At 38.6% G+C, this 17,934-nt stretch overlaps 1 protein-coding gene across 2 annotated transcripts in view; it reads right to left on the bottom strand.

Moving 5' to 3' along the window:
* LOC113392255 (protein purity of essence) overlaps positions 1-17,934 on the bottom strand; it is a 37,419-nt gene that overhangs the window by 15,761 nt on the left and 3,724 nt on the right. The window contains exons 11-57 of one of the 2 annotated variants that reach the window (XM_064220820.1): positions 17,390-17,549; positions 16,823-16,989; positions 16,274-16,439; positions 15,966-16,117; positions 15,490-15,646; positions 14,582-14,685; positions 14,362-14,505; positions 13,835-14,050; positions 13,552-13,739; positions 13,163-13,343; positions 12,971-13,076; positions 12,578-12,731; positions 12,189-12,417; positions 11,580-11,798; positions 11,330-11,500; positions 10,877-11,022; positions 10,428-10,567; positions 10,076-10,277; positions 9,800-9,852; positions 9,543-9,684; positions 9,102-9,263; positions 8,857-9,005; positions 8,598-8,704; positions 8,150-8,364; positions 7,896-8,065; positions 7,586-7,798; positions 7,257-7,421; positions 6,988-7,182; positions 6,490-6,674; positions 6,250-6,411; positions 5,949-6,081; positions 5,532-5,728; positions 5,165-5,398; positions 4,883-5,033; positions 4,664-4,797; positions 4,426-4,581; positions 4,269-4,355; positions 3,924-4,163; positions 3,360-3,540; positions 2,882-3,105; positions 2,437-2,584; positions 2,157-2,318; positions 1,832-2,021; positions 1,294-1,439; positions 849-914; positions 532-698; positions 58-334 (exon numbers count right to left, since the gene is read on the bottom strand). In XM_064220820.1, the coding sequence (XP_064076890.1) occupies positions 58-334; positions 532-698; positions 849-914; positions 1,294-1,439; positions 1,832-2,021; positions 2,157-2,318; positions 2,437-2,584; positions 2,882-3,105; positions 3,360-3,540; positions 3,924-4,163; positions 4,269-4,355; positions 4,426-4,581; positions 4,664-4,797; positions 4,883-5,033; positions 5,165-5,398; positions 5,532-5,728; positions 5,949-6,081; positions 6,250-6,411; positions 6,490-6,674; positions 6,988-7,182; positions 7,257-7,421; positions 7,586-7,798; positions 7,896-8,065; positions 8,150-8,364; positions 8,598-8,704; positions 8,857-9,005; positions 9,102-9,263; positions 9,543-9,684; positions 9,800-9,852; positions 10,076-10,277; positions 10,428-10,567; positions 10,877-11,022; positions 11,330-11,500; positions 11,580-11,798; positions 12,189-12,417; positions 12,578-12,731; positions 12,971-13,076; positions 13,163-13,343; positions 13,552-13,739; positions 13,835-14,050; positions 14,362-14,505; positions 14,582-14,685; positions 15,490-15,646; positions 15,966-16,117; positions 16,274-16,439; positions 16,823-16,989; positions 17,390-17,549 (7,813 nt within the window). Of the gene's footprint in view, positions 1-57; positions 335-531; positions 702-848; positions 915-1,293; positions 1,440-1,831; positions 2,022-2,156; positions 2,319-2,436; positions 2,585-2,881; positions 3,106-3,359; positions 3,541-3,923; positions 4,164-4,268; positions 4,356-4,425; positions 4,582-4,663; positions 4,798-4,882; positions 5,034-5,164; positions 5,399-5,531; positions 5,729-5,948; positions 6,082-6,249; positions 6,412-6,489; positions 6,675-6,987; positions 7,183-7,256; positions 7,422-7,585; positions 7,799-7,895; positions 8,066-8,149; positions 8,365-8,597; positions 8,705-8,856; positions 9,006-9,101; positions 9,264-9,542; positions 9,685-9,799; positions 9,853-10,075; positions 10,278-10,427; positions 10,568-10,876; positions 11,023-11,329; positions 11,501-11,579; positions 11,799-12,188; positions 12,418-12,577; positions 12,732-12,970; positions 13,077-13,162; positions 13,344-13,551; positions 13,740-13,834; positions 14,051-14,361; positions 14,506-14,581; positions 14,686-15,489; positions 15,647-15,965; positions 16,118-16,273; positions 16,440-16,822; positions 16,990-17,389; positions 17,550-17,934 lie in introns of both variants that reach the window. The other variant, XM_064220821.1, reaches the window with a different exon arrangement.

Raw genomic sequence — 17,934 nt, 5'->3', positions numbered from 1 at the left:
ATTGCAATTTATGTATTTGGACAATGTCACGTAAGGCGCTATTAAAAAACTACTTACTCAGTAGTCTCATTATGATAAGCTGCAGTTCCCTCCTATTAGTACGCTCGTGTACGGGCGGCGAATGTTCGACCACCTGCGCATCCAATTCTGAGACGAGCAACTCGAGCCTCATTATAGCTAATTGTAGCTCCCGTTTTTCCGTGCGATCTTCACCACTTGTGGGCTCTTCGGGTTGAATATCTAGTTCACCAACGAGTACTTCCAGTAAACGCTCAAGGACTACTCGGTCGCCTTCCGCGCTCGAGTCTAAGTCACCAGCCAGCATTAAAACCACCTGTATACAGATAAGGTTTTTTCATTAAAAAAAAATATCAACACTGATATTGATCACTTATAGAAGTATCATTTTCAAACATTTTTTTTATAATTATATCATGCATTTCAATCAGATGGTGAATAAAGTTCCACAACTGATTATTAAATTTAATTAATATTTGGTTATGCCGTAATATTAATCTAATACATATTAACCTGTACAAAAGGTATGGCGCGAACTCCAGGTAGAGTTCTGAGAATTGGTACAGCATCCAAAGCAGCAGACAGCAGCGACAGACGTAGTGTGTGCAATTTCCTCGTTTCGTTTTCAACTTCTACCGCACGGGACGTTGAAGCCATTGGTTGAGATGAACTCGACGGACCTGCTGTTACCATACATTCTATTGGTTAATTTAACTTCTTTATTAGTATCTTATATGTTCACATCATTCAGTCTCACCAAGGAGAGATAATAATTAAATAAATAACTAAGAATAAAAACAAATATAGGCATTAAGGAAACTACTACTAGCCTGCGACCGCCGCCGGCACTTCAACGACAGTAGAACACGGCTGTCCGGAGGGCGCTGACATCTCGCCTACAAAACGATGTATGCTCACAAACAATATCAAGCATATCACATCCATGCCAAGTGCATTTCGCTACAGCTACATTATTTTATATTACAACCATAACATTAACCATGACCATTATATTTCCTACTACAAAATAATTAACTACTTTTATTAAGTATTTTGGCATGGCATACATACCTTCACAAGCAATGCCCAGTATTACTCAACGCTTTCAAATTAAACTATATGTATAAATACCTAATGTGTTACGGTTTTTATTTTAAAGACAACAATGACTTAACTATTACTACTTGGCGGAATGCAATTTAAGCATACTTTTCGTTGACGCTTTTTATGTATATATTTCTACATGTTAAATTTAGTCTGTTAAGTTAATTTTACCATAAGCGCTGCTCCGACCGGAGACACCACCGATGCTATCAGCTGCGGAACCACCGCTGTCAGAAGCAGCAGAACCGCCGGCTTCAGCTGGTGATGTGCGTAATGTACTGCCATCTGTTGCGGCCGTACTGCCTTCGTCGTCAGATCTGAAAAAAATAAACAATTAAATCAAACTAAGAAGTTATGTATATGCTTTTTTTCCGTTTGGTTAAAGGTATATTAAATCAAACTAAGAAGTTGTGTATGTGCTTTTTTTCCGTTTGGTTAAAGGTAAATTTCCACCAACCCGCATTTGAGCAGTGTGGTGGAATATGCTCCAAACTTTCTCCTCAAAGAGAGAGTCTTAGTCCAGCAGTGGGAAATTAACAGGCTGCTAATGTAAAGGTATATTTCATTTAAGAGTTACAAACAAGAATGCTGCCACGCTGATCAACTGCTAGTTGAGTAGCGTGGTCGAATAATCTCGGTCCTGACAAAATATACAGAAATTGTTAAGTAACGTCAACGGCCTGTCAGAGAATGAAGATTCGAATCGTACCCGTTGGGTGACGCAGTGGCGTCGCTGTAGGCGGGCGCGTGCGGCGCGGCGGACGCGGATGCGGCGGGCGGCTGCGCGGGCGCGGGGGGCGGCGCGCGACGGCCTTGCTCCTGCAGCGATAGTGCGATGGCCAGCTCTACCATGGTCTCGTCGTCCGCGTCCGTGGGGATATCGAGCAACGCCTCGAGACCTGCGCGTGTAAATACTCATTACATTACTGCTAATGCATGCTGTAAGAGAAAACTTAAGAAAAACGTGACGGAACTCATCACATTAAGAAATTATATACATTAACATACTTGTCAATTTGTAATGATTAACTGACCTCCATCAGGTGCAAGCAGCACCATGGGTTCCAGAGAGTCATCTACGTCCATATATTGGTTCTCCTGTTGATCATCGCGGTTTGCGCTCAATTCTGACTCAGACACTGCTGCTTCAGTAATTGAGCTGGCTGGCTGAGCTGTTGTTACCGAAGAACCAGCACCTATAGTGAATAATATCATACATTCTTTGTGTTTTAAAACTTGTCATATACTTTTTTTTTAATGTAGGATATGATTATGTTTTACAATTATATACAAACATATTTATTTTCTAATTACCTGGAGTATTTGGAGGTGACGGTATATAGACTCTACGTCTTTTAACACGTGGACGAAGCACCCGCATGAGAGCAGTCTTGGCACCGAAGCTTATACTTTGATCTTCGGCTAACAGTAAAGATAAGTAGATTTGATTTCCAAAGTCAATCTGGAAAAAAAAACATAATAGTTGACTATATGAAAATCTATACTAATATTATACATGCAAAAGTAACTTTATCTGTCTGTCTGTTGCTCTTTTACAACCAAACAACTCAACCGAATTTGATGAAATTAGGTATGAGAAGCAACCTTGAACTCCGAGGAAGGACATAGGCTTTTTTACGCCTAACACTCGAAGACCAACCCTTTAATAACAAGCAACTACTGGTTTGTTATAATTTATTTTAAATGTCTACCAAAGAAAAACAAAGTTAATCAATTCGATGAATATCCAAATACTTACGCAATCAGAATCGCCATGCAGCTGGAACGCATGTATGGTATCAGCGAGTGCGTGCAGGGTGTGCTCGGCATGCCGCAGACCGTACGACAGGATGCCGGGCGGGCCCGTGGTCTGACTACGACAAGCAGTTAGCTTCCACAGCACACTGCTCAGAAGTGCGCATAGATGCGGCTCTCGATCCGGTTCTTCTTGCACTTCGGATTTCCAGAGCATTGACCAGTCTCCTAAAATAAATTAAATTTTTGTTGAATAACAATATCCAAAAAGTGCCACTAACAACGTAACAATTTAAAGTACCTTTCTATGATTTGAATTATTATCTCGCCATAGTCAAGCTCCCTACTATCAATTGACATGACAATGAAAATTAAAAATAATGTAAGTTAAATAAATCTATCCAAACATTTTTGCCTCACTTAGCAATCGAACCATTATTGGTTGACATGGGCAAGGTTATGAAATTAAAGATATGATATACCATCGGCTGGTTTGGGCGGCGTGGGCGCGCTGTACTTGACGAGGTGTTGCGGGCGAGCCACGGCCACGCCGCGCGCCAGCAGCACGAGGCGGAAGTACGCCTCGGGGTCGATGTTACGCGCGTCCGTCGTGTCGCGCAGCTCCCGGAGAGATATCGATATGTATTTGAGTATTGCTTGGTCCTGCGAGTAACAGACATTTCATTATGTATATTTTAACATTGTTTTATGCGCATTCATTTTTAAAGGGCTAAGTAACTGCTGATTGCACAAACATTTTTTGTCATCACTTCTATTTTAACAACACATAAGATATCAAACCCGAAAACTAAACTTTCCCATCACAGACATAGTCAGGAACGGTAGTTAAGTTCACAAATCGTCACAATCACGCATATTGCTTGGTTATTCTTATGTCATTTAGAAAATTACCTCTAATCGCTATTCTCATACTGTTGGAGTGCGAACGTTTAGGAGAGTAACTTATTGCTAGCTCGTAAAAATGCACAATAATTTAAAGCCACGCTCAATAAATATAATAATAATACAGAGATTTGGTCACTAGCCTTGAATTGATGATACTGCGACTGATGAACGGCTCGTAGCAGACATTGCGCTCTTGCGTGTAAATGGGCAGAGGCCGGTGCACACAGCAGCTTGCGCGCAGCTTCAGCGCCAGCCTCCGCTCCTGCCGCTGCTCCGCTGCTGGCGGGCGCACCTGCACCTAGCTCCAGCGCCTCGAGAGCCGCGCACGCTAAACGCTCCAAGGAACTGGGCTTCCATGATCCACTACTGCTTTCTGATTCCTAGATTGAATTACATGATTCAGTTAATTAATTGTCTTATGCTGATTAAAAATGATTAAACCAATATTTCTATGAAATTTTATGAATAGTATGAATTAATTTTACCTGAGCAACCTTGCTCGATGAAGCACAAGTAGAGGGGTCTTCGTTTTCTTCTGGCCACCCAAACTGTTCTTTATTTTTGCCGTAGACCTACAATAAAAATATCACGTCAAATGAACTAGATTTTAAATATATATAATGTATTTGTTTATAAGCATACCTTCACAGAATTGACCATTGTAACACCATCGGGGTCTTGAGAGGGACCAAAGTTTATGACAAGTTTCTTATCAGACTGCAAGGACTCTTCACGAGTCAAAGGAATATCAAACCAACGGTTTCTAACTACTATTGTCTGTATCGATCTCCCATGGATCTAAAAAAATAGTTTCATCATTAATACTGCAGTTCTAATCATTACTCGCTGCCAATAAAAATAATTAATTCATTTTTGATACCTCGACATAAGCCGGCGTCCTGGCAAGGTCTTGATTGCCCAGCAACACTCGTATTCCACAAATGACCATGTTAGGATCAGAATTGACAACTTCCATTAAGAAGCCGCTCATTTTTGTTGACACTACATATAGACCTAGAAAAAAGAAAACATTCTAATAAGCTCCTTTGACAACAATGTTGAAATATATATGTATATTTGTCATGGTGCTATTTCTTACCTGTAGTATTTAGACGATGTTTAATTTGAGCTGTGTTGTAAACCTGAAGCAAGTCATTGCCGCCGAATTCGATGTCGCTCATAGCGACACAGTGCTCGAAAAAGTCAATCGGAAATTGTTGACTTCCATTTAAATTAGATTTTGTCACAACCTGAAATAATTAGTTGGTGGTCACAACCATATAAATTGCTTAAGCAGTTTATATATGATATCTTGTACATTATACACGATATATAATTTATAAGTATGCAGCTATGTAGAGCAGTAAGTATTTTATTTTACCTGTTGCGTTTTTCCCTTGGTGTGATGAGTAAGGAGTCTCGGCCTCCGTCTGGATGCGTGCACGGGCTGTATAGCAGGTGACAACCAATAGCCTGTGTGTTCGTTGTTTGCCGCGTACATCCGCAAGCTACCGTCCTCGCACAGCAATATAAGCGTGCTCTTCTGTTCTCCGCCGCCTCCACACCAATGGCGGACGGCTACCATATCTGTTATCTTTGCTTTCGCCGGTACCACCTATAGATTAAATAGAAAATTTAGAAGACTTATATGCTATATACATGGAGCGTATTTAATAAAAACTATAAATAAATGTACGAGAGAAATATTGTGGGTGAAACAAAAATACACGATTAGAATAAAGGTTCACCTTGATCTCCTGTACGTATATGTTGGAAGGCGTGAGCATGAGTACGACGGGGTTGTTGGAGGCCTGCATGACGGCCGACACGAGGCCGGGGTGTCCGGGCACCTCGGCCCACTGGCACAGCGACTGCACGCCGCCCTGCTTGCCGCGCCCGCCCTCTTTCTGCGCCGACGACGACGACAGCGTTATCATCGCCGTGCCTAAATCGCCAACGAACAATTTATTCGTCAGTTCAAATCCAAAATCCAAAACAATGCGGCACCTTGAAGTAGGAACTAGGAATACTCAAAATATGATTCGTTAACACAACAACTTGTTTTACTTTTCTGTATATATACTTATAAATAACAATAGCGCAGGCACATTATTATTATAAAAAATTGTACAAATAAATATAAGTGAATAAGGAATCAATTATACCTTTCACGCTGTCTTCGACGGTGTTCAGTGGTGCAAGGAAGCTCTTTCCTTGAGCGTATGAGAAGAAAAGCATCTTCAGTATGTGCGAGTAGTATATCGACACGCCACCACCTCCAACTAATCCAGCAACATCCTATATTAGAAAAAAAAATATTAATGACAAAATCCTCATAGTTCAGTAATAATCATTTTGATATCGATCATTAGTTTTATTCTATTACAGGCTATACAAAACTATTAAGTTAATAAGTGATTCAATCACTATTTAATTTATAGTCATAAAATATAAATTAAAACTCACTTGAATTTCAGGATGTAATACTTCAAGGGTATTGGTAACATAGAATGTTCCCAGAGTGGCCCGAGACTCTTCACTCATGGGCTGCCAGTAAATGTGACCAGCAGAGCTCATACACAACATGTGCATAATATCTTCTTGATTGACAAAGGTAACATCGCGGACCTGAAGTTAATTTTATTATTAAAGCACTATTCAAATAAAGGTGACCTACAGTGGTTCAACTATAGATTTAAATCTCACCTTTCCGCTCGGCACAAGGAAATGATGCATCGGATTATTTAAATCCTTGCTCAGGTCAAATATCTTAACGAAGTCAGAGGTGACGAGAGCTAACTGTGTTTGCGATCCCGCCAACCAGATTGCTTTGATCACGTAATTATTTGCTTCCAAGCCCGTATTTAAAACAAAGTGATCAGCTACAGCACCTGAGGATATAAATTAACTTATATAATTGATACTAGCAAGTAACGGTCCTACTACCAGATTAAGGTCCCCTCTCTTCTTTAGAGAGACGTTTCAGTGCTAATTCCATCACGCTGGTCAAATACACCCATGGCTAACACGACATGAAAAAAAATCATTCGACAAGTCGAGCAGATTATCTCACCATGTTTAGGATGATAATAGAATGTTTTCACTACATGAAATTACATTATCATATAGGTTTAAACTGTTGTTGACTCTAGGTATTATTTGATGTTAAATAATTAAGATCAACAAATCAGAACTATTACTTACCACCACTGTTAAACGTAAGGACGTGGCACTCTTTTAAGCCGCACACAGCCAACAGGTCTTCATTCCAAGGGTTTCCACTGAGACTGAGCACGGTAAACGGTATAGGCGCAGAGGACAGACGAGTCAGTGTCAGCTTGTGTTTAGATGAGTCGGCTTGTTTCAGTAACGCTGACAGTTGTAGAACTGTGATTTTTCCTATTAACAGAATTAACAAATACAAGTTAGAATTAAAGGTCAAGATAGAATTAAAAAACAACTTTTGTACATACCTTTCTCGTGCGATACAGCGAGATGCTGTCGACGTCCATGCGGCGAGGCGAGGCAGCACATTGCGACGCGACGAAGCTTGTGCGCGGACATCAACTGTCGGATCGTTTGTCCGTTCTCACCGGTGTACGACATGCGTACGTTCTCAAATGCACCTTCTTGCGAACCTACACCGAAAAATATGCACAGCTTATTTTAAAAGTAATTCATATAAACTTTATAAATATTTAACATGGACTCATTTTTTAATAGCTATTATCAACATGTTCATCGTGTCTATTTGTGGTAATCGAAATAGTTTCGATAAATAAAAGTAAATGTGAATCCGTACCTAGTGTGGGCAACATGAGCGTATCGGTGTGCGTGAACCGCTTCTCGCCGAGGTGCAGCTGCGCGAGCGCGCGCTGGGCGCGGCCGTGCGCGCCCACCGCCGCGCCGCGCTCGCACGCCGCGCGCACGGGGCCCGCCAGCGCGCCCAGCAGGCGCCGCACACGCTCCAGGCACCCGGGCCAGCCGTTGTACGACAGCAAGAACGAGCGGCATCCTGGACGACGGTAACAATATTAAATCATTTTTAAACTTGTTTCACAAATAAGTGAATGTTTATTATTTTTATTTCTCATTCTCCTTTTATTCGGTACCTTGAATGTTGTGTGCGAGGACTGGTCGACGTGGAGGTGCGAGCAGCGCAGGGGGCGTAGGGCTGGAGGGCCGACGTCTAATAGAAGGCGCAGGTGGAGTTTCTTCCATCCCGGTGGTAGCTCCGCGAGCTCCACCGAGGGTCACCGACCGCTTTACTAGAGCTTGACAGCTAAAAAAGGTGTACAATATAAGGTGTATGGTAAAGGTGATTATTATGTTACACAAAAATTATTATAGAAGTATAATATTTTACCTCGAGTCTGGTTTAGCACCACAGTCGCAGAAAAAGTTTCCGAACTTGGCGTAGGAAACGTCGTGTCCGCGATGACACACGCGCGCGCACACCGTGCACACGCCCACGCCGTCCACCATCTTGCACGTGTGACAATGATACCAATGCTGGTTCATGAACTCGCGCTGCGTCACCGTGAACGTGCATAGTTTGTACTGCAGCATCGCATCTTCATCCTGCGAGAAAAGGGTAAGTCATTTAAAATTTTTTTCTCTCAAAATTAGGTGTTTCTTTCAATAATTTTACCAATAAGTGATGAAAAACTTTATTTAAAATCTATTTAGTTCAGTCCGATTGACTAGATTATTTTTCTGACACTGCACATAAGCACCATTGCATAAAGCAGGTTCAAAAAGTGTATAAGTTTGGAATCATTAGTGTATGCATTATGAATTTCAAAGGTACGTACAGAATCATCAGCACTCGTATCATCTTCGTCTTGTTGTTCGTCTGCGTAATCTAAGTCAAATCCAAGATCCGATGGAGATTCCCAAGTGGGACTAATAGATCGCCAAGCTGCAATAATTATTACTTTTATAAAAACTTTTTATTTATAAGTACGATAATTGTACACGGATGTTTAGAGACCACGACACTTAAAGCTTAATAAGCATTGTAACAATTTCTATACAACCATTGACAAAAAAAATCTAAAAACATATACTTACTGTGAGGCTGCGAAGAACCAATAGTATGCAATGCATCGGTCAGATAAGATAGAAGGACACATGCTGATTCTATCTGCGAGGTTATATTAGCGTCTGTTTGACCTTCTTCCAACTTCTCTAACACCTCAGGACTACTAAGGTTCTCCACACTATTGCAGAAATACAAATTAATATTAACTCAATACTATAGTTTAGAAAATAATGTTTGAAAAAATCAATGACAATCATATGCTTTTGTGGTATACCAGGTGGACAGCCAGCCAAGTGCAGCAGGGAACAGGTGGCGGTGGTCAGAGCCGGCGTGCGCGTCAGCCAGGCGGCACAGCTCGCGCAGCAGCACCGGCGCACACGTCGTCCCGCTCACGTTGATGAGTGCGCCCACCATGCGCTCGCACACCTTCTCGCCGCTACGGACAAACATTGTTCAATAAAATTCACACCACTAATACATTTCATTTATATTTGATGTGAATCTTGGTTTGAGAAGAATTTCTTGATTTATTAAACCAGCGTTTCTAATAATCGATTTAATAGTAATCTAGTAATGATTTAAATCAATAAAATACTTTTTATAACTACCTAATACAAGCACGACATTTCAGATATTGCAGAAGTCTTGTGAGATGATCACAAAATTCAAGAGATTGAATAAATAACATAAAACTTCTTACCAAATTGACACTTACCCGTGATGGACGATGTGTTTACAAAGCAAAGAAAGCAATGTGGCATTATCGTTAGAGGAATCAAAGGGGTTGCCGGCTTCGGTGCTGACGACTACCGCGTTTGTATTCTCCTTGCTGCCACCTTCAGGCCAACTTCCATTTTCTATATGCAATTAAAATTTTATCATTATTTTTGTTATTATATTATCATTGATTTATTTGAACAGTGGTAGAGTGAAAAGAAAGATTTTTATAAATAAATAGATATCGTCTCTCACCTGAGTTACTAGATTGTTGTACAGTTTCTAACGGAGGTCTAGGCGCAGGTATACTGAGGAAAATTGACATAATAAATTAAAATAGTAATCAAACAATAAAACTATTTCTTTTTCCTCATATTCTAAGTAATCAAGTAGGTTCTTTAAAACTTTAACGGATGAGCTTAAATCAAAAAACTACCTACAAACGATTTGAATATTTTATAAACAAAATTATAGTAGCTTCAATTATTCGAGAATAGAGAAGAGACGAGAATATCGCAGCAGCACACTAACGGGGCGTCGAAGACGGGCAAGTCCTGGTCGTTCCTGTTGGCGTTGTCGTTGCGCGGCGCGTCATCGGTGCGGAACACGGAGCGCAGCGCGTTCCGCAGCGCCACGGACGCGGGGTTGCCGTCGGGCGCCGACGACGTGGGCGTGGGCAGCTCCGTCTCCGTCGGGGACGCGTTCGCGGTGCCCACGTTGCCGTTCGTGGGAGCTGCGGCATTCGAAATACTCATAGTCGATTGGTATATCGCTACGGCAACGGAAAAGTAGACGAAGACCGCTTATCGTAATAATTAAGTGTATGAATTTAAAAAAACGAATCTAGTTATTGTATCAACTTGGCTTGAAAATGTCAACTTACCTGGTGTGACTAAGCAAATGTGGGAGAGTAGGCTGAGGAGTTTTTGTTGATCCGCGACGCCGATGAACTTGCAAACTGATACGCATAAAGCGCTGTTCAGTTCGGAGTTGTCACAACCGGTAAATATTTTAATGAAAAGTCTGTAAAATAGTATCGTATATTAGTAGTAGCCTAGGTTGAGTATGTAATAAAAAAAAATGGTATTGCTATGTAATTTAATGTAATATTATCAATATTATTTATATTATATAGCAAATAAGAACGTGCAGTTCTTTTACGGAACTGGTAGTGAACTAACTTATATATTTTTTAAATTCAATGGTTTATAAAAAAACGGTGAAATTCATGACGTAATGTTACTTAGTAAATGTGTGGTTACACTTTAACAATACATAAAACTATATATATATTTTTTAATAGTACAAAATTATTAATAGTAGATAACTTACTTTATGACCCTTTCAGTAAATGCACTCTTTCCATTTGGTGCAGCTAGGAGTATTTTACCGAGGGAGTAACCAGAGTTATCAGCGAATACATTCTCGTAAGCTACTCTACCCGCTGGACGATCTAGAATCTTCTCCCAGTAAATCACCTGCACAAATGAAATAGAAACAATGTTAGCTAAACAAAAACAAATAAACAAAGTTATAAAAACTTTTAAAAAATTGTTGTAAGATTATGTAACTATATTTATAATGAAAAGTATTCGTTAATTTATTACCTATTTGAATATTTATATATATATATATATTCATATAGGTTTTTATTTTTTATTTAGACTTTAAAATAATAATAATTACAAAGTTGTATAAATAAAAATTTAATTGTTTACCAATATTAGAATCAAATTCAAATAATTCTAAATATGAATTTTAATCTAATTAATAAAGTGTTCTCACCATGTGCCTTAAGGTATTCTCTGTGGAAGGCTGTAAATGATCAACAAGCACAGAGTATGTAGTCTTAAAAATATGTTCGTGGATGAGCTGCTCCGCTTTATTGACTTGTGGGACTAAAGCATTCAATGTTGCTGCTAACGGTTCTGCTAAGAATTGAAGCCTGCCATCGGTCTGTACAAAAACAAAATTGTAATAATTACCGTCATAAGAAGTTATACTTTATTTATTTTAAATTAGAAAGTCTACTTACCAGGGCGGGAACAATTAATTCCAAGGTCTTTTTAGTTAGATTTGTATTCTCAGCTAGTTTGCTAGAGCCAATTTCTAGAAGCTTGGCAGCAGAATAGGCTAGCATTGTCAACGATGCTCCGATGGAGTATTTCCCACCGACAATCATTAGCTCGCTGTGTGACGACACAAGTTGCAGAACAGCACTCTCGGATGGTATGATGTGGGACTCGTACAAGGTCTGGATAAAGATGTATAAAATAATTCTAATTTAAATTGAATCTATGGCATAGGTTATACAGTAAGTTACACATTAAGTAAATGCTACTTAATGACTAAAAAAAGGCAATGTATAGCCTATTCCAATGGAAGTAGAAATAAAGATAAACAAACTTTAGATTTACGTATTTCATGTGATTTGCTAATTCCGCACTCACGCGTCAATTTGCTGTCAAATGTTGTTTATTTGGCTTTTTTCCTTTTATGGTTGGAATAGAGTATAGTAGACATTGCTTTTTTCCTTTACTTGTGTTTTTTTTACACAGGTTTGGCTATTTCTTTATTTATTTGAAAAATGTACTAGACACTACGTGATTACATTACAATGGCACCTAGACCATATGATACTAACAGCGTTGACGGCCAGCGGCGGCGGCACGGCGCAGGCCTCGACGGCCGCGGCCACGTTGGGCGGCAGCTGCGCCTTGAGCCACGTGCCGAGCGCGGGCGGGCCGGCCGCGCCCGCCGCGCGCGCCACGCCCGCCGCGCCGCACACCTGCAGGCGCACGGACGACACGGCCGCGTCCGACGCGTTGCTCGTGCTCTCCGCCGAGCCTTCGATCTCGATACCCACGCTCAGTCTACGGAAACGGTTGGCGGATTAGCACCGATACATTTGACAGCTTCATGTCATTTAGGATCCAATCGTCTGTTTCTATTGCATTGATCCCAATCACAAATGTGCAATAAATTTACTATATTTGTTATGTTTTAGTTACGTATTGAGGACACTTGACTGACCGGCAGCATTCGAGAATAGTCTCGAGCAAATCCAGCAAGTCGGGCATGAACTGATGTGCTTCCGACGCAGTTGCAGAGTCGACGAGACAGACCTTCAGTCTCATCAGAGCTGCGTCGCATGATATTACATCAAGGAGTGACGGCAGACCATCGGCTACAAATAAATAAGTTAAATTAGAACACACCCAAAAGCCGCCACCAATTACTATAGCTCGCGTATATCGTAAAAATCGCGTATTATAAATATAAAATCTTATCAAATATAAAATACTTTTAGTTGCTTCAATATTACAGTTGAATGTCATAATATTATAATTTATTGTAATTTATATTTAACTTACATTACCCTAAATTAAATCTATTTTAAACTAAGGCTTAGCAAAGATAATTTACATGTAAGGTTTTGTTTCAGGTGTTTCATAGTCTCAGAAGCGAGCCACGCTGTGTATTTGATATTGTCACACGACGCACTCACACCAGCCAGTAAATTTTCCGCATACTGCAATATAAATAAAACGTTTAATATATGTATATGATTCATACATTTCTTCTGAAGCGCAAAAACTTTATCCACGACGTTCGCACCTGCGTGTACATGCCCTGCTTGACGAGCGCGTCCTTGAGCCAGGGGTTGAAGACCTTCTTGTTGTCCGCGCGCGGCGCCCACACCAGCGCGTGCAGCGGCAGCGGCGACGGCAGCTCGGCCGCGATGCCGGCCTGCAGCTTGTCCATGTGCGGGGTGGCCGGCGGCATGCTTATCACCAGTCTGGGGTACCGGAGTAGTATTTGTTTATAGTAGTAGTCAGTATTTGTTTTATTTGATTTGTCAATGCCAAACTGCCGAGCGGATAGTATAAATAACAATACAGTTCTTAGCTGTAGGATGTATTCATTGATTTTTATTTAAATAAAAAAGTAATATCAAATTAGAATAAAATGTTTTTTTTAAATAGTCTTGCTATAATTGATATTACCTCCAAGCAGTTTGGAAACAGTAATGCGCCGCGGCGAGCGCAGCCGGCGAGTTGTGGTATTGCGGGTTGTCACAGAGACACGCAGAGTTCAACAAGGACAATAATGCGTCTAACAACAAGGGATATTTCAACTTGTGGGGAGTTCCCAGGACGAAGTTGCACGCCAAACCGTCTAATTTCGGATTTTCCTGCAAAAATAATTAATTATATTTTTAATACTAACCGATCCTGAACCTTTTTTTTATCCAAAGCAACATAATAAGTGATACAATAAATAAAATACCTGGTTATTAATCTCCGCGTTAGTGAGTGCGTAGAACCTAGGTCTCATGGAAGTGTCGTCTTGCGTTGGAGTCCTATAAGCAAGTTCAATAAAAGGAACTTCGCAATATATACGAGTTTTGAGTTGGCCGTTATCTGTGGTAGTCTTCACGCCTGTAGTAGTCGCATCCGACGAACGCTGCGCTAGACCGGGCGCTATTACCAGATTCCATTCAATCTAAAATTAACAATTATACAATAATTATATATTCAATCATATACTCAGTTTAAAATTAAATTATAATTTAATCGAATCATTTGATTCAATTATGACTTAATCATAATCTCATATGATCACTATATATATTTTTAAATTTAAGGAAAATACAAAAGGATTGTTTGTATTATATAAGATTTGGAAATCATCTATTCCCGAAAATTGATTAAAAACAAAGAAATACAATAACAGCCCTAAAAGACAGTTCTACCTCAACCGAATTCTATTGGTTGAGCTAATGTCAAAATTCAGTTTGTAGTAAGTCAATTTACCTGTTGTAGCAAGGTCTGGGGTGCATCATAGAGGTGTTTCATCAGATATTCCAATAGAAGCATCAGTCTGGTTGTCAACATGAGCTGGTGGGGCGCCAGATTCATTGCTCGTTTTCTATCACTTATACCGAGAGTTTCAACAACCTAAATTAAAAATACGTATTTAATAATATTGTTCGCTTTAATAATATAGAAGATTTGATTTATTGGTGCTACTTACTTTAATAATCGCATTTGACGTCATTAGCAATACAGATTTCTTCTGCATCAGTGTCAAAGAATGGAATAAGTACACGAGAAGCTGTGCATGTTCAACATTCAGGTCTGAAACAAGATTTTATAATTTAAATAATGTCAACATCATTTATTTCGTTTCGTAAAAAATAATCACAATAATAAAATTAATTAAAAAGGTTCTATCGAATTAAGAGATATAGATTACATACATTATGTATGTATAAAATTATGTTATATAAAAATTATATTAGTTAAGTTTATCTAAAAAACATATAATCTAATTTGAATTATTTTTCGGTGTCTACTCTTAGTTGTCACGCACTCTGTAAGCACGAGCTTCACTTACGCAAAATAAAATTAAATAATTTAGTCAAGTAGGCTTTCACAAACACTTTTAAATATTCATTTCACAGAACTGAATTCCAGGTAAGTTACCACCGGTTTGAAATGTAGATTTTACCAAGAACAACCGACAAGAAACTCAGTAGTTACTCTTTTTGCAATATTTAAAATACAAAGTTAAATAAAATTATGTATAATGTCTGAAAGTCAACAAGTATTAAGCTCCACTTTTTTATCATATCTATAGTCTTGTGTTGAATAATATACCTTATTTATTAATGTTTTTAAAACAATTTTAATTTAAGAGCGGGCTAATAATAATTTTACATTGAGAGATGCACCTTTGTGAGTGATTAAATCAATAAATGGATAATAACAATGCAAGTAGTCACAAGAAAGCAAGCACTTGTAACATATGTACATTTTTTGCCTTATCTATTTTTTTGTTTATTAAGATGTGTTTATTCTTTATTTAATTTTATTTATATTACTGATATTGTCAAACAAATTTATGACATATCAACTCCATATTAACAGTTAACTAATTACCTTCATAATCGTGGTCTTGGCTGGGTTGGTTTTGTAGAGCACACTCCTGAAGAGTGTTGATGATCTTATGCCATATGACAAGGATGCTGTTCTCACGGTCCGCTGCTACCTTACTCAGGACCATACCACCAAGCAGCTTCGCTACTCTGGGACCAACCTAAAATGAGAAATTTATTTTAATACATTCATTTGACTTTTTTTTAATAAATGTCAAAGATCACTGTCTATATTGCATAAGTTGGCCTTTTTGAAGATTTATTTAAGAAGAAGCATTTTTATAAGTAATTACAAAACTTAGTAAATAATAGCTACATAGACTAACAAAAAGTTTGTTATATAGAAATTGGGTTTATCATGATATATTTAATAAAGTTACTCTATATATCACAACTAGCTATGCAAAGTGCATACATCTACATTTTATTATAACCTTCATTAATAAATGGACTATATTCAGCACAAAATCTATTTTTCACCTGAAGAGGGGTCATATTGTTCCTATCGGAGCCTGTGGAGATGAGTTGTTGCTGCAGCAGCGGCTGTAAGTTGTGCAAGTATCGCACGAGCGCAGAACTGAACGAGGCGTACAGCGCGCCGAGACGTGCTCCGAAACATGGCGATATTGTGCCTGTAGTATAAGATTTATATTTAAATATTGATTACTTAGAATTGTTTTAATTGAAATTAAGCTCATTATTTATAAAAATTAAGCAATTTATTGTACTTGGTATAATAATATAAATTAACATGTAAGTTTATTTTAAATAATAAAAAAACATTATACCGGTGTCAGTCCTAGCAGTTTCTCTATCAAGATCCTTTGCAAGTGCAGCCAGCAATGCTTGGTGTGCTTCATGTAATTGCTGTGATGTAGCTCCCAGTCGTTCTACACCTTCGCCAATTATTTCTTCAGTTAATAGATTGAATATTTCTGTTGCCAGTGTTATATACTGAAAAAAAATAGAAAGGAAAGTCATTGTATTTGTTTCTTTTATGGTTATGCTATGCTGGTCAATTAAAGTACGTATAATTGTGTAGGTTTTACGTGTAGCTTATTTCAAGCATTTAAAATTGGAGCCCGCTTCTTTTGATGCGTATGAAGCGCATCGAAAATCGAAATATAAATAATCAAGATCGTACTATAAGATAATTGTTATATTAAAATAATAAAATGAAACAAAATAAAGACTATATATATTTAACATTAATTTCGCTTTCGTTTTTAAATACAAACAAAATATACAGATACTTTTTTCTGTTCGTTACTGCTTATACAGTTTTAGGTTTTGATAACTGAAGTATTGAAGTGGTTTATAATAATTGTTATTGATACCGAGTAGGGCTCCGCCTTGTCGAGCATGAAGGCCTGCTGCGCGGCGGCGTTGTCGTCGGGCACGTCGTCGCTGTCGGCCGCGCCCGCGCGCGTCAGGCCGCTCTCCAGCGCGTCCGGCGCCACCAGCGTCGACTCGAACCACAGCCCGAACAGCGGCTCGCTGTCTTCTGGGAGCCAGAATACAATTAACAGTGTGAGAATTCATTATATCTGTCATTACGATAAAGCTGCTCCTTGTAATCAACATAATTATATTTTATAAAATAGCACTTAACAACTACAGAGTGTCAAAAATCAGTTCACTTTATGGTAACATTTCATAAATTTTAAAAGTATTGTGTCAATATACACAGAAACAATATTAATAATATCATCACCATATTCCATTATATGTAAATATTTTTCTATAAATATTAAACAACCTGTGTCATTCCTTTGTAAAATAAAAGTGGTAAAATGCTTTTTACTGTCACTATTATTAGTAAGCGGCTGAATTTCTCTGGACTGCTAGAGAAGACTAAGGTGCATTACAATTTCATACTTTATGTTGTATTTTATGAGTCTTACCATCGTCAGTCTCAGAGTCTTCGGAGCAGAGTATCATGTCCTGGAAGTAAACAGTAGAATCGGATCTGTCGGGATCGGCGTCTTGGTTCTGCTTCTGCACAACGGCTCGCTTCAAGTTCGTCGCTTTGCGGTAACAAACCACAGCCAGCGATACCAGCAACTGAATAAAATACATGTTTTTAATTCAAATATATAAAAAAATAGCATATGAATGTTTTTTATTGATGAAGTGATATGAATGAAGTTTATATCTCTTTAATTTAAAGATACCGGAAGTGGTATGCTTGGGTTTTATATATATTATAAAATTTAGTAAAAATTTAAAGCATTAAACATTGAACGAAAGAAGCAGGAAATTAGTGTTCAGGCTACTTTATGTAAACAACAAAACAGATCAGATAGGACATTTTTGTAATTAGTATCTTTATTTGTTTACATGGAACTAATTCTTACCCGAGATCGAGACAGTAAAATTATAACTCTTATTTTTGAGATAAGATGGTTCTTTAAACGTCACCGACAAGACACGAAAACAAGTATTCTTT

The sequence above is a fragment of the Vanessa tameamea genome, chromosome 5 (assembly GCF_037043105.1).
Source record: "Vanessa tameamea isolate UH-Manoa-2023 chromosome 5, ilVanTame1 primary haplotype, whole genome shotgun sequence".
Lineage (NCBI taxonomy): Eukaryota > Metazoa > Arthropoda > Insecta > Lepidoptera > Nymphalidae > Vanessa > Vanessa tameamea.
This window is presented reverse-complemented; position numbering and strand designations above follow the sequence as displayed.